The sequence below is a fragment of the Nipponia nippon genome, unplaced genomic scaffold, assembly GCF_047370975.1.
Source record: "Nipponia nippon isolate SJK-2023a ecotype South Korea unplaced genomic scaffold, ASM4737097v1 scaffold_1, whole genome shotgun sequence".
NCBI classification, from domain to species: domain Eukaryota; kingdom Metazoa; phylum Chordata; class Aves; order Pelecaniformes; family Threskiornithidae; genus Nipponia; species Nipponia nippon.
In genome coordinates this window covers 139,076,480-139,091,983 of record NW_028262290.1, presented here as the reverse complement: position 1 = coordinate 139,091,983, position 15,504 = coordinate 139,076,480, and the positions used below count along the sequence as shown (strand labels likewise).

General features: G+C 36.9%; 1 protein-coding gene across 3 annotated transcripts in view; it reads right to left on the bottom strand.

Annotated features, from left to right (window-relative positions):
- Positions 1-14,251, bottom strand: part of COL28A1 (collagen type XXVIII alpha 1 chain) — an 86,441-nt gene extending 72,190 nt beyond the window's left edge. Inside the window, exons 1-3 of one of the 3 annotated variants that reach the window (XM_087774401.1) lie at positions 14,191-14,251; positions 2,147-2,333; positions 152-304 (exon numbers count right to left, since the gene is read on the bottom strand). In XM_087774401.1, the coding sequence (XP_087630527.1) occupies positions 152-272 (121 nt within the window). In that variant the 5' untranslated portion in view covers positions 273-304; positions 2,147-2,333; positions 14,191-14,251. Of the gene's footprint in view, positions 1-151; positions 309-1,214; positions 1,383-2,146; positions 2,334-6,943; positions 7,020-14,190 lie in introns of those variants that run through there. The other 2 variants (XM_087774393.1, XM_087774387.1) reach the window with 2 other exon arrangements.
- Positions 14,252-15,504: the final 1,253 nt, after the last annotated feature.

The following is a 15,504-nucleotide window of genomic DNA, read 5'->3' as shown; positions in this document are numbered from 1 at the left end:
AAATGTCATCACAGTACTTTCCAGGCCTGATAATCAAAATAAATCACATTTTATAAATGCATACATAAATTGTCAATTACTAGCTAATTATCCTGAAATATGTGGAGACATAGAACATGATCAATCAGAAATTTTAAGAAAATGGTTCTACCTTCATCTTTTTGCATGAGAGAGTGAGAATTCTTTCCTTTCTTTCTGTTTTGCCCATATACTATCTGGTCTGTTGTCACAGCCAGAAGTAAAAAGCAAAAGAAAAAATATTTTTTCCACATAGTGACTTTGATCCCAAATTAGATGACTTTTCCTTCCTGTTAAAAGGAAAAAACCACCTGTGAATACTTCATTCATAGATGCAAATAAATAAATACAGATACTTTACATACAGCATACACATTTGTAGGAGGCACAATTCTAGAGACAACATATAAAAAACAATTATAAAAAGTCACTGGGTAGGTGATCTAAGCATAGCTGCCAGTACAATCCCAACTGTAGCTCACATGTATCTTAGAACCTGTTTTATTAGGGAAGAAATATGGGTAGAACAAACAGTGGTCCCTTTTCTTTCTTAAAAAAAGACAGTGCTATCTTTAGCTTTCATTTGAAAATTTAACAAAGAAGGGTAAAAGAAATTGTTACTAATGCATATTGCTATTAACATACTTTGTTATTAAAATAATTATATTAAATTAGCAGAAATATTACAGAAAAAATAGAATATAGTTTGTTTCTAGAAATCCCTAATCGTTAGCAATAAACAAAGATCTGGGTGTTTTGGGATGCAGATATATTACCTAGGCCTGGAGCACCAGTATGAACAACTAAGAAACTTCTAAGAAACAATGGCTTAGTAATGAAACTCAATACATGAATGCATTATTAATGTTACATGGCTGTAACAGACTGTGTGCAATATTTTCCATAAAGACCATATTCTATTATAATGACAATTTAAACCAATAAAATGAACATTACAACATTTAAGCCAGTGATTCAACATATTTCTAGAGAAAACTGAACTCCATTAAAACTGATTTACAAAAAATGCCTGTAATTTACAATAATTAATTTTAAATATCATTAATAACAAAGATAATATACTAAATTTAAATATTCTTCCTAAATCCTCTTTTCAAGTCCATCAAGCAGTTACATATACAGAAACCATCAGTGCAGTCCTCTAAAAATAGAAAGGAAATAACTAAGTCTCTTACCTTTGAAGGCATTCAAAAAGCAATTTGTAGATTGAATAAGCTCTCAGTGTTGAAAATATGTCCAGCAGGTCATACTGGAAAATATGTTTTGTTTACAAAAATAAAGCATTCTGTAAATAAATAGTCTATCCACTTGTAAATGGCTCTACCTTGCATCTAGATCTTTTATGGTCCATTATTGCTGTTTAGTTGGCCAAGGTTTAAACAAAGATAGTCAGGCACTTAGCCAGGGCTGATCGGGAGACCAAGCCATTTTATTAAAGAGACAGTGTCAGTCTGAGAACACAAGTGTTTTCTCATTTTAAATAACTGAACTCTTACATTAAAAAACTCACTTCTAGACAATTTGCATCTTTATCCATCACTTTGCAAGCCACACCTCTTCAGTTTGCCCGTGTTAATGTTGCAGCACTGGCTAGATCAGAGATGTGAGATTAGTACATTACCATTTGTAGGCTAGAACTGAATTCTGACCCAAGGATTTGTGAGACTGCCAGGACCATGAGCATGTCTCAAGGATGGTAATTGCACTCGCAATTACAACAATAAAAGACAACTTAAAAAAAAAAAAAAAATCCTGAGCTGTTTTCCTCAGAAATTCTTTCTGCTCTTTAAATCCTCTAAACGGTCACACACAGACAGCATATCTAAAAGGGGGTTGTCATTTAAGTAGCTCTCAGCATGCTGCATGCAAATTATATTTGTTCTATCTAATGGCAGGCTGCAGAGTAAAACTGTAATTTTACTCACAGTGTTAAGTAAACATATTTCTTCCCTAATAAAACAGGTTCTAAGATACATGTGAGCTACAGTTGGGATTGTACTGGCAGCTATGCTTAGATCACCTACCCAGTGTTAAGTAACTTACAGTGTTAAGTAAAAAATCAGGGTGAGAGAAACTACGTCAATGATAAGTCTCAAGGAATCATGACATGCCTTGAGGGAGTTTTGTGCAGATGCCCAGCAAAAGGTCAGTTCCCAGCCTCCAGACAGGCACTGCCTATGAGGCAAGACGTCCCTTGGCTCATTGGTGGCAGGACAAAGTGGAGAGCTCCTTCACGTGGTGCTGCAGAAGGGAGGACTCAGGTTTCATCACTGGGATGCATCAGGGTCCCTGAACTGCAATGTGATTAAGCATTGCAATGTGTCAGTTGTACACTGAAAAACTCAAGTGATATATGAATAATTTGGGCATTTCAAAAACACATGATAAAAAGGTACTTTTGAGTGAAAGAGATTTTTTGGCAGAGGTCCAATCTTCCATCAAAAACTTAGGGTTGAAAATTTATAAACAGTCGTTGATTAACCATCCAACTATACTGAGTAGCTTTAAAAAAATCTGCCTAAATACTATATAAGTTGCACTCTTTAACTTTTCTCAAGACAGATTTTCTAGACTTGAGATCACCTTGGTAGCTTATGTCTCGGACATTATTTTTAAACATATACACCAAAACTAGACTCAGTATCTAATTCTACAGGACAGTAATGTTGTCTATTCATTGCTTTTTTGTGTTTAGAAATCCAAAGACTGTGTTTGCTCTTTTTGTTCCAGCACCTGATGGAAGTTTCACAGTGAAATGAATACCTCTCATTACCCAGAAGACACTTTCAGCATGGCAAATAGTGGGCAAAGCTTAGGAATAGTTGTCTTACCAAAAAAATATTAACATTGAGGCTGTGCATTCTCTGTCAGTAATTTCTGCTTTTTTAATTCTGTAGGAAAAGCACAGCTGAAAGATTAAAAGACAGAGAATACAGAAGTTCTAAACTTTCATTTTGATATTGCAGATTTAATCAGGTTATTTAATAGAAACAGAGTGAATACCATGTTTATCAATTGCCATTGATATGTCTTCCTTGAAGGCATTCAACTTTCAAGAAGTGTTAAAGCACATCTGTTTATTCTGCTTCAAGCATAGCTCTTTCACAGCATGTCCCTTAGAAAGTTATTAGACCACAACATGGTAGAGTGCAAATACTTGCTCTCAGAGAATTCCCTGTCTCCCGATCAAGAAATGTCATTAACAAGGCTGATGATTTGCTATGATCCAGATTTTATTATACGTAAAATGGAGAAACAGGAAGAAAAAGAGAGTGAACTATAAATCAAAAGATTAAGGTTGCTTCATATGATAAATTAAAAATGCAAAATGGAACATATTAAAGCCGTTTAGTGATTCCCAAAGCCTAAGGCAACAAGAAGAGCTTCTATAAGTACACATAAGTACTTCTGTAAGTTCACAAGGCAAAGATTGGCTTTCTGTGATTATAAATTCACTGAACAATGCCTGCATCAGTCTACCTACTACACCCACATAAAACCAAATATGTTAAAATTAATGGGGGATATTTTCCCTACAGCAGACTAAACAAGGTGGGGAAAACTTTTTTTTCCCTCCTGCAGAATTCTCAGAGCCTCTTTTCTAACGTAAGTGAATTTCATGCTGTCAGCCTTTGAGTTCTTTGGCTACTTTCTACCTGATTTAAAATAGAGTTACTAAGTTTGTGCACCTTTAGTAAGTAACAGGAGGCTTGTAGAGAATGCAGCACTTGGTGGCATCTACCACCACCACCCCCTGACACACACACACATGGCAAAGAGAAGTCTGCCCTTACTTGAGTTTTCCTCCACCAGCTGCTCCGTCCAGATGAACTCCTGAACTTGGCAATCAGAGCCCAAGGTTGCAAACCAGACACATCATTTGCTAACTCTTGCCTGAACAGAGCAAAAAGATGTGGGTGGCTGGTAGGGGTGGTGGGAGCAGTGAGGACAGGGAAGGGGAATAAAGACAAGGAACTTCAGTAATACGGGAAGGGAGGAAAAGTACTGTAAAAGAGGACTCCAAGCACTGGAGGAGTACCTGGGTGCATTGCAATGAACAGAACTACTGGGAAATCTGAGGTTACTGTTGTGTGGCTGGGACTGTAGGGGATGTACGACTCAAAGAAAACCAGTGTTAGTTTCATTGCTTATCAAACAACTTGCTGTACTACAAGGCACATTTCATAAACCTGGATAAAAATATTCGTCTTGAAGGAAGGAAAGAAGCAATCCACTCAGGAGAGTAACATTCTAAAATTCAGATTACCTTCAAATTCTGCAATATGAAAAATTCATGTTTTCATATTGCAGAATTGAAAGACCTCAGTGAGGTCTTAGCTCTTCACAAAGATGGAGATAACCCTAATCTGGTTGCATGGGAGAGCTGTAATCTGCCATATGATTGTACATAGAATTGTCAGTCTGTGCATGCTCTGTTAACATGAAATGTGCTGGAGGATCATGCTGCTACCAGAAAAAAATCATACATGCACTGCTGCTCACACTCTTTCCTCAGTGCAACCAAGGAAGGATTAGCTGTCCCAGCAGCTGCAGCCTGCTCCTGAAAGGCCTCCTTCCTAGAAACCTCTACATTATCTCCTGTCAGATGACGGATAAGTATGTGTCACTTCAATTGAGGTTAATTGTCTTCATTAAATAAATGTTGCCTTCATTATACAAACTGAGACTAAAGAGTTTCAATGGAATACAATCTTTTACACTAAATATCTGTTAATGCTATATATAAATGATAATTACTAGCAGCATTCAGCATCTGTTGGATCAGACACAAGGGTGATGATTAAGCATTTCATTACTAACAAATTAGTCACATGGATCACTCATACTGTTTACATACTTATTCTTACCCTTATGCGTGCTTAGATCAAGACTTGTAAACAGCCTATCCACCCAGAAACAGATCGTCAGCTATAGAAGAATGCTTTTTCCAGCAGTCATCAAGGTTTATCTGCACTATGTGCCAAAACAGAATTGAATGAATGGATTTCCAGCTGTGTTCAAAGATTTCTCACTTTTTTTTGGACCTGCAAACATGACTCTCGTCTGGCAGAGATCAGAAAATGTTAACATTTATGATTTTTAGACATAACAATTTGACTGGTCACATACATATATAACCTGGTAGTTCTCACAAACATCCAGTATTCAGATAGCAATGGGGTCAAGTTTGGTTGTATTTCTCTAGCTAGAAAATCTGTATATCTGTTACATGTTTTGTGTAATTGGTGTCCGGAAACAGCTCAAGCTCTTCTTCACTACTTACTGTGCTTTGGAAGTACAATAAGGATCTTGATACTTCTGTTACAGGACTGTAGATTTACAATTCAGAGCTTTATTTTTTCACTAGTCTTGCCAGTATATAGCTTCATAAATTTATATTCACTTAGAAATTAAATCTGATGGAAGTAATGCCTCCAGATTTACAGCATTGTTTTTAACACTATTAATACTTCTTGCTAAGCTGTTTAGTACAGCAGTGTTTCAACGGCTGCTCTGAACCACATGCTCTGAACCAGATGCTCAGTACATCTAGCTCCCAGGACTATTGAATCTGTCTAAATGCATTCATTACATGACCATACTAAAGCTCTGGTCTGCAATACAAAGTTTTATCTGTAAAACTCCTCTTATATTGCTATTGAATTTCGAGTTAGAAAGTTCCTGCATTCATGCTAAGTCACCTATTCTATTGGAAAAAATCATATATCAGCTTTCTTTCCTGACACAATATCTATCCTCCTTGAATACTTCCTGCTATTCTTGTTACTGCAATTCAAAAATGGTAAAGAAGAAATAAAAAGAAACAGAGAGAGCTGACAAAGCTCTGTTAAAATAGCTTCAAAGATAGCTTCTGTATGAAGACAGACAAAGTAAATTATGATTCTGTAGCTTGGAAAGCCGTAACCAAATGCAAATGTGATACAGATCTATAAAAGTATGAAAGAAGGTGACCATTCTATAGTACACAAATGTAATATGTCAAAGGTCTTACACTTTGGATTAGTTTGGTTGATGATATTAACCAAAATGGACTGCCCTAAATTTCGATTTTTTTCTCCCAGTATGCTCTTCACTCAATAAGAATGACAACAGTTACTATAAAGAATGGTAGATTTTTTTTTTCTGGCTAGGAGACATAACTAATGGATGCAACTTGATGGACATATTTTATACAATTTTTAAAAACCACTGTTCCTAATACTAGATATATCTTAATTCAGTGCCATTGTTATTCATACACTATGTAAGTAAAGGCATGATTCTATGCCTTTTAAAAATCAGATTGCAATAAATGTATCAAAAGGATCATTTAGTTGCTGAATGCAATTTATGAAAGCTGTAAAGATATTTACGCTATCTAAATCCTGCCCTCTGGTGTATCTACATGATAATGCATAATGATAGTATTTCATACTGGGTGACTTACTCATCGTTTAATCAGGACACAGCCAGTAAATGAGGCTACTGTCTGGGCAAAACATTTGTCCCCTTGTAACAGAAGGTGGAAGCTAAAGACTGAGATATTAAAAGACTAAGATACAATGCTTCAAGGGGGGAGGATATCCCCTGGAAGAACTAGTTTTACTCCTTAGTACCTATCCGATCCTGAGAAACTAAATACTCATTTCACACATTCCTCTCTTTTAGATACCCAGATTGGGAGTGCCAGTACTTGATACATGGATCTTCCGAGCACTACAAAGTCAGTGAAAGCTGAAAGTGATCAGTGAATGTATCAGCAAGGTAGTATGATTTGCTGAAGTAAGTACAGTTCCGGGTTTTCAGAGAATTCAAATGACAGTCTTGCTGTGTCACTTTGGAACACATGTAATACGGGCCTTAGTAGCGTTCCTCATTAGTCTTAAGATAATTTATTACTTACAACTATAAAAAATCAGAGCAAGCATTAAAACAGTAACTGTTCCAGATCAGGTTTAACTTTACTTCCTGGCAGTTTGGTTCCTGAAATTCCACAATCCCTTTTTGGACCAGGCTCACTTTGCTGTCCCTAAATAAAAAAAATAAAAAAAAAAAAAATTTGAATTTAGAATCATTTTTATAAATGTTTGACTTCACTGACAGCTTAAAGCAAAGATGACCAAAGTTTTTATGTGCAGTGATCACATCACATCATCTGTTGTGTAGCCACTTTGTTGCTACAAAAAATTATTAGTTTGAAAAAATGCTTTGGTCAGGCTCAGCAGTGAGGAACCTGGTTTGAATACAGCGTATTTCATCTTCAAATCCTTTAAAAAACCCTTTTTAAAGCCTGTGCACTTCAATTTATTTTTGTAAGCACCTGGTGACCAAGGTTGCTTATCATAACATACGACATAGTTCAAGAGTTCTCTCTATAACAGTCACCTGCTGATAGTGATCCAAACCTTTTCTTTCATGAATTTCCCTAGAAGAACAGGAGCTCTAAATGTATCAAAAGGTTTGTCCTCAGTCACATATATCCCTTGCTCTGTCCTTCTAAAATCATGCTTTTTGTTCACAGGTTACCTTTGGACCTTGAACACCCAAACCTTGGGATGCCTTTGGTCCAGGTATTCCTTCAGGACCCTGGATACCCTAAAAAGATAAGGTAGGAGATGAATTTCAAAACTTTCATAGATTAGTTTTGCAATTAATAAAATGAAGCAATTACCTTCAAAAGGAAATAAAGGTGTCTGTGAAAGTCTTGCTATTTTTATTTCAGTTCCCCTCACTCACATTTCTATGCATCTCAGTGAATAACAAGGATAGCAACAGCAACTGATATTAACGAAACAAGTGAAGCTGAGAGGTTCTTCCACTCTCATCCAACCCTATGCGGTGGCACAGGATGCTCTGCTGTCTAAAAACAGTCACCTTCCTTACTCGAAAGGCTTATTATTTTGAATGCCTCAGTTAATGAATGCCCAAGGTGAAAGACCTGGTGGGCCAACTGGACCTACTGGTCCCTCAGAACCTTTTTCACCCTGAAAATACATGGCATTTGAATACAGTAACTTGCATGAGGATTTTATTATGAAATCATATAAAATTGGTAATCACAGCATATACAAAGAATGAAAGTATGATCTGTACAAACAAAAGAATTTTCAGAGGAAATACTAAAGCCTAGAGGAAATAGTCTTGCAACCTGTACCTACAACTTTTGCAGTCACGCTGCTGAATCTGTATAATTTGGCAAATTTTAAAAGGACATACATTTTACATTGACTGAGAGGAGTTTGAACCCCAGCTTCAAATTCCATATGTAATTAATACTGTCTCTTACCCAAAATCAGATAAGCCAGTATGCAGTATATAAAGGTATGCATCATGGCATGGAGGACTACAACAGCACATCTGAAACAGTCTGCTAGGCTCCATCAAGCAACAACTTTTGCAAGTTTAAGTAATCGTAATCCAAAACAGAAGTAATGTGAACAACAGCAATGTCAGACTACGTATTTTTTTCTTTTTCTGCAAAGGGAAGAGCAGCAGTAGACTTACATAACTTAATTAGAAATTGCCATGTCTTTAAAAAGTCAGTGTTTACATTGTGTTGCAACATGCAAAACTTCAGTATTATTTCGGTGTTGTGTTTTGGTATTCCTGAAAGGATTTGGCTAGTTTGGCTAGTCCCCCTTGGCCAGACATGACACAAATACAATAAATCTCAGAGATGGACCTAAACTAAAAGAAAAGCCAGCCCTCCAGGAATCAAATATGGAAAAGCATAACAAAGTTGTAGGGAAAAAACTGTTTCAAATTAATACATGAAAAAGCATTACTTAATCTTGGTATACCTTGATCTCTTATGAATTTTAAGAGATCTTTAAAGAAAAAAAGAAGCTGAAAATGGAACTTCCACTGTACAAAGTCCCTACATGATTAAAAATTCTTAAAGATCTCATACACTTGTACATAGAGCAAACTTGGAATATTCTGTAGTCAGAGTTACAAAAAATGTAAATTTATACCTCATCTATGAGGAGAAATTGCTGAAAATAGTTTGAGATATAACTGCATGAAAGCAATTCTCACATATGGTATTAGAATTAAGCAGATCTTACAAGGAATATAAAAGGGACTGATCAGAACTGTAAGCAATGTCTGAGAGGTCAGAAAATGTATGATTAAAATGAGACTTGCCAAAAGTCAAGCCGAATTAGATCCTTAATGATTTTTTTTTTTTTAATGTGCAAGTTTATTTAGCCATATCAATTATGAGGAACAGGGAAATATAAAAAGCAGCTATTACACAATGGTGATGAAGAGATTAATAATCATCTAGGTACAACCTCAAAACTAAACAAATATTTTGCATTATTCATAAATAAAGATGCTGCTATTGCACAAAGGTCCAAATACAGAGATAGCTACAGGAACACTAAAAGTGAAAAATCAGAGTGCGGAAAACAGAAGCAAAGATCCAAGAGTTTAAAAGGCTCAGAAACTTTTGACAAATTCACAGCATCACTAATCAAATACTGTTCCAGCATTTATTTTGAGATCAACATAGGAAATATAACTTCTGAGTATGGTAGAATGATCAATTATAAAACGTGTATGTCCCAACAGTTCATGTGATCTAGTAACTGTGACACAGTGGTCTCTGAGATGGCGAAATTCTTTTGCATTCTTAAAACACTGAGTAGCTCCTGTGTTTCCATTAAACTTGCTTGGTACCTGTCATCAGAGTAACAGCATTTACTGGTTCAAAATACAATTTTTCGTTTTAAAATTGCTCTGAATCTCTCTTGTGCCAGAGACACAGGGAACATCTCTTCTGTAGTTTGTATGTTAGTAGTGTATTTGGACCATCATTAGGACTCAAGAAATGAGTAAGGTGTCAGGTATTTAAGCTGCTGATTCCCTAGTACCTAAAGAACTTCCTCTTAAAATCAACGTTAGATGATGTGATTATTGCAAGTATTAACTAAACTCATGTCCCATACTTTGCTATGGAAAAATGTTAGGGACACACAAACTGAAGTTCCTCTTTGTTATAAAAAGAACCAGTAGGTGATTATTGGAAACAGATGTGAAAAAGTCACTATGTTCCACTTCAACAGTAGCAGAGGAAGTGGAATGATGAAAAATGAAACAGATAAGCATGAAAGTACAGGCTGCCAATTTTGCCTTTGATATATGATAGACTACTCTATTTGAATTACTCTTAATCTTTCCACACATTTTGGCCTACTTTATTTATCAAAACAACTGCTGAGATTACTAATCCTAAAGATTACTATTATTAAGGAAAAAAATGCTGCTTTTATGAGAAAAAATGCTCTTAAAATGGAAGGAATATTAGAATGAAATCTAAGCCAACTAATTGTTGTACCATTAGACCACATTTGTGGCTTAAATTAATAAACCCTCTGAATATATAACACATGAAATGTAGTTTCTTGAAGAATACAAATTCTCCAGTATGTTTAGAGACAAGAAAAAACAGCCAGCAAATGTTAACACAAACAACGGAAAAAAACAGTCCATCCACATGTTTTTAAACTAAAGGCACTGAATACAGGGAAATTATTGGAAGGATGGAAGAACAATGGCTTATGATATGTTTTCTTTAAAAGTTTTGCAAAGCTATAAAAACATTGGGAAGACCATTAAAAATTATTTACTGTAATTCAAAAGAGAAAGTAGGAAAATATTTAATATGGAAGCCAAAGACTATGCATTTTCTTTGTTTTCTGAGAAAAGAAAGAAATATGAGTGGCAGCTAAAATAAGGAAATAAGATCCTGACTCTAACAGTGCCAAAGAAGCCATTAAAAATGTGACATTTAAATATTTCCAGGCCAACTATCAGCCTTGTATCTGAAGAAGGAAGCTATTCAGAGAGAACCTGAAATTGTACAATTAGTACTTCAGCTTATAATTTCTATATTTCAGACAATTTCAGAGTTAATAACAAATAAAGGAGAAAAAGTAAAAGTGCGCATCTCCATGGCTTGCAGAAAAGCAGGTTCTGAAACCCTAAAATCACACAGGACCAAGGAAATCTTTTTTTTTTTTTTTTTTTTTTTCCAGGTAATTCAGAAATAAGAAGAAAACTATTACTGTGAGTGTGACCAAATACTGGAACAGGTTGCCCAGAAAGGATGTGGAGTCTCCATTCTTGCAGATACTCAGAAGCCAACTGGGCAAGATCCTGAGCACCCTGCTCTAGCTGACCCTGCCTTGTGCAGAGGAGCTGGACTAGATAATTCCCAGAGGTGCCTTCCAACCTCAGACATTCTGTGATGCTGTGATACCAGGACATATTCCACTGAGAAACTAACCCATACTTCAGGAATCTCACTCAAAGTACAAAAATGTTCTCATAAGTGTACCTTACTCCCATTGCAAGTCCTCAGCAACTGTGCGGGTTGGGTTGCAGACTTATTAATGTGTACCTATTTCACCTGACTTTTCAACTATGATGTTAAAAACCTGACTTCTGATCTTCTGTGTATGACATGAAAATGCTTATCATCCCTTCCTCTGTTAAACAAACAACAGGTCTGACAACCGGACAAACCATAGAAAAATACATCATTACCCAGAAGCATTAGAAGTCACAAATCCAATAATGAAAAAGATAAGCAAAGCAAATTTTTGCTTTGTCAAAACAAAATTGATGACCTAACCATGCAGGTTTGGAAAGAACTGATCAAGAACCCAGGCATGTTAGAAACAGCATGCTCCAATACAGATGTCTCCCTGTTTTAAAGGTCTGAGATCAGGTAATTTGCTTAAGAGGAAAGGCAAAGACATGTACATGGGTTAGGGTAGGCTTGGTTACCTATTTACTACCTGGTTTTCCTGCACTGTAGTTTTGAGCTGACCACTAACTGAAAATGTTACCAGCTATTTTAACAGCTTTTCTCTTTCAGTTAAATAATAAATTCTACCCTATTATGTTAATACCTAAGGGACATGGAAAAATCACCAACATCTTATGTAAAAGTCTCTTACAACTCAAAAACTGAAAAAGTACTCCAAATCATCACTCTTTTGTGTGCCATTTATTTTCCTTCCTGAAATAATGGAACTTACTAATATGCAATTGTCTATAAATAAATTAATATAAATTGTTATGTTATTTATTGCATGACATATTCATTTATTAATTTATATATATTCATTGGGGGTTGGACTAGATGACCTTTAAAGGTCTCTTCCAACACAAACTATTCTATGATTCTATCATTTATCTGCCCATGAATAAGTAATTCATTCCCACTATTTGCTGTTACAGTAAATTATTGGATCAATCCTCTGTTTTAGTAGAATATTAATCCACTTCTATTTTTCAGTAGTTGTTTTGTTTGGTATGAGAAGTCTGTCAAATATAAACAGAATGCAGGCTGTAGCATTACGCAGCATTAATGCAAGGCTTGAAATAAAGAGATCATAGAAGTAATAATCAAAATCACTAGCACATACTTAAAAGAAAAAGGTAACTCAATCTAGCCTGCTTCCACCTTAAAAAATTATTTTAACAGAAGTTAGTTGTGACTTCACCTGGAAGACCAGCTAACAATTTAAAGTATACAAATTGAACATTGCAGTAACAGCTTAATTTCTGCAAGGAAATGCTGACTCCTTTGTTTCTCTTGTTAATCCCTTTCATGGCAGATCTTAAATCTCCCAAATCCCTAATGCTCTTCTTTCATAATTAGGAAGAATAACAAATGTTGTTTTTTCTTAGACAGCAAAAAATTTGGTTTTGCTAAAAATACTAATTTTCCATACTATCATAGAAATGACACTGTCCATTATAGGGAGAACTGAGTAATATTGCTTTAAACTATGCAGAATGGAAATTATGACTAAAGGTTCATGTTCTGACCCGAATAAATTCTCCTTAACTCCCTACTCTCTTTCCCAACATCAACCATTCTGTGAATCTGTGATACTTTGTATTTGCTGTACTGTTTCATCCACTCCAGAGATGCTCATGTCCAGGCAGTCGCACTGAAGTGGAGTAGGAAAATTCTGTCCTCTCTTTGTCGATATACAGAGCTAGCAGCATATGACAATGTTTATGAGAGAGATCCCTGTCACAGTAAGCAACTCTCTACAGATTCCTGACTCCCCTCCAAAAAGACTGTAGAAGTTAAAATACCCAACAGCTGCTATAACACTGTCCAGCAACTGCCGAGACAGAAAGCATCGGGAACCTACCATTGACAACAGCTAATGAAAAAAAAAGTGTGTTGGGCAATTGCTACCAAGGGAACTCTTTGTTTTGATTTTTCTCTGATTCAGCACAGCGTTATTTAACAATCACAGCATTTTTGAGACTGCTTTATTGGTTTCAGTCTCTTCGGCTGTTGGAGAAGTTACTTTGCCAGTCATTTTGGGACAGTGTGGAAGCTGCCACTTTGGCTACTTGAGTAGCTCGCCAGAAATTCCAGCAGCACATCCTCAGTGAAAGGAAAAAAAAATCATAGCACATACAGAGGGCTCAGATGAAGAAGCTGACTGCACCAACACAGCTCTGTGCCCCATACCAGATGTGCAGCCCTTCTTAGTTCATTATAGTTTCTGATACTTTATAGATGACAAATGCTTGTTTCATCATTATCTTTTACAAGTTACCTAAAAAAGTTTTATAATCCGCCCCAAGAGATTCTATGTGCAGTTTTCCTGGCTGCTTTTTTGTTGTGTTCAGGCAGCCTTCAAAACATGCCCTGAATAATTTCCTGTTATCTGATACAAGTTTCCTTGGCCTCCTAACAGCTTCTTAAAAGGTTGTTTAAGACATGTTGCCCTTCTCATATGAGATATTAAGTACTTCCTCTCTAGGTCGATGTTTCAACTTTTTTTCTCTGTAATTCCCTTATTCCTGAAGAGATGCTACAAACCCCAAGGGAGACACGAAATTTCCTGTGCCTTCAGAATGTTACCATGTCGCAGATGATTTTTTTTTTCTTTTGACAAAACTTTTTGCTTTCCTTTGAGCTCTTTGTTGAAATACTTTGCTTAATGACTGCTCTCTAGGAATTTACAAACATTTCCATTTTCTCTTTGATATAATATATAAAATAGAAGGAAAAATACTCAGAATTACCATTGACAGGATTTAGTTATGATCCACATGATAAAGCTGAGCAATGACAATAATACCTATTTTTCAGTATTTTTTACTTACATAAGTGAGATAACTTCGATTTTATTCTACATGTCTACGTAGTAAGGCCTCAATTGTTCTTCCTCTGGGCATGTGTCTGAGTCTACAAAGTCAAAAGAAGACTCCTGTTTGGCATCTGCAGGGCTTGGATTAGACTCCATATCCCCTTGTAATTCCCATCACAGAGCACATTTGAAACCAGAGATGAAACAAAGGACCCATCTAGAGAGCGTGCATAGGACACATCTGCATAATTACTGACAGGCTGGGTACCACGCCCTTTTATCTAGGTTGCCCAATATTCCCTATTTAAGACTCTGGGTTTTGTTGTTTATAGCTTTATGTAACTTTACAGACATAAACTGAATTATTCCTGCCAGATGTCTTTCCGTCTAAATTTTAGCCAAAGCAATCCAGTCATTTCCAAGAATGAGACTAACGAAAACCAGGTGTTTTTCTTTGGTTAAATAAACTCTGCATCCTTAATGTTTTAAAGCAGTAAGGTATGCTTTGGGAAGTACAGAGCTTAGAGGAGGAGAAAGAAGGTGAAAGAGGGATGTATTTGCTGTAGTTCTTATGCAAATCTACTGAATTTTGGCCAAACTGTCAGCCTTTGAAACATAATCTGCACCCAGTTGTGAAACACTTGGATTGGAATAGGGGAAAGAACTTGGAAAGAGAGAAGCTAAGGGGACTAAATGCAAAAAGGGCTGAACATGAAGCTAAACGGGAGTTACTGCTACCAGAAAACTTGGGTGTCACGCCCCCATTCTGTGTAGGAAGGACTCTGGAGAGCCACTCGGAAGGCAAACGGGCCACGGAAGGCTCCAAAAAGTGACATTCTCTGAGGTTCTGTCATCTCAGTTCACGCCCGCTGCATTTTTCAGTGTAAGGAATACTGTCCAGCTGTTCCTGCTTCCTAGTTACTTCCACTCGTGTCTCAAAATCGGCACCGTTGCCACCGTTAGCCCTTCTTCCACCTCTCACTGGTATGTTCAGCAACACTTTTAATGACGAGACATTGCACAATGTTACGTAAAGCAGTAAGGGTATGTCAACAAATAAAAGCAGAGCGGGCGCCAGGCGACCCCTCCCCCGCTCGGCCACTGCCTCGCGGTGTGACCCGCGTGCGTTCAGCCGCACGGACGCTCGTGCCTTTGATTACAACCCCAGCCTTTCAACCGTGACCAAGCCACCCCACCCTGGGGCTCGACGCTGGCCAAGCCACCTGCACCCCGCAGCCCCCGCCGGGCGTGACGTCACAGCGCCCCAACAGCCGCCGCGGCACGGGGCGAGGGGGTAGGAAGCTCCCGCGGACCAATGAAAGCAGCGCGG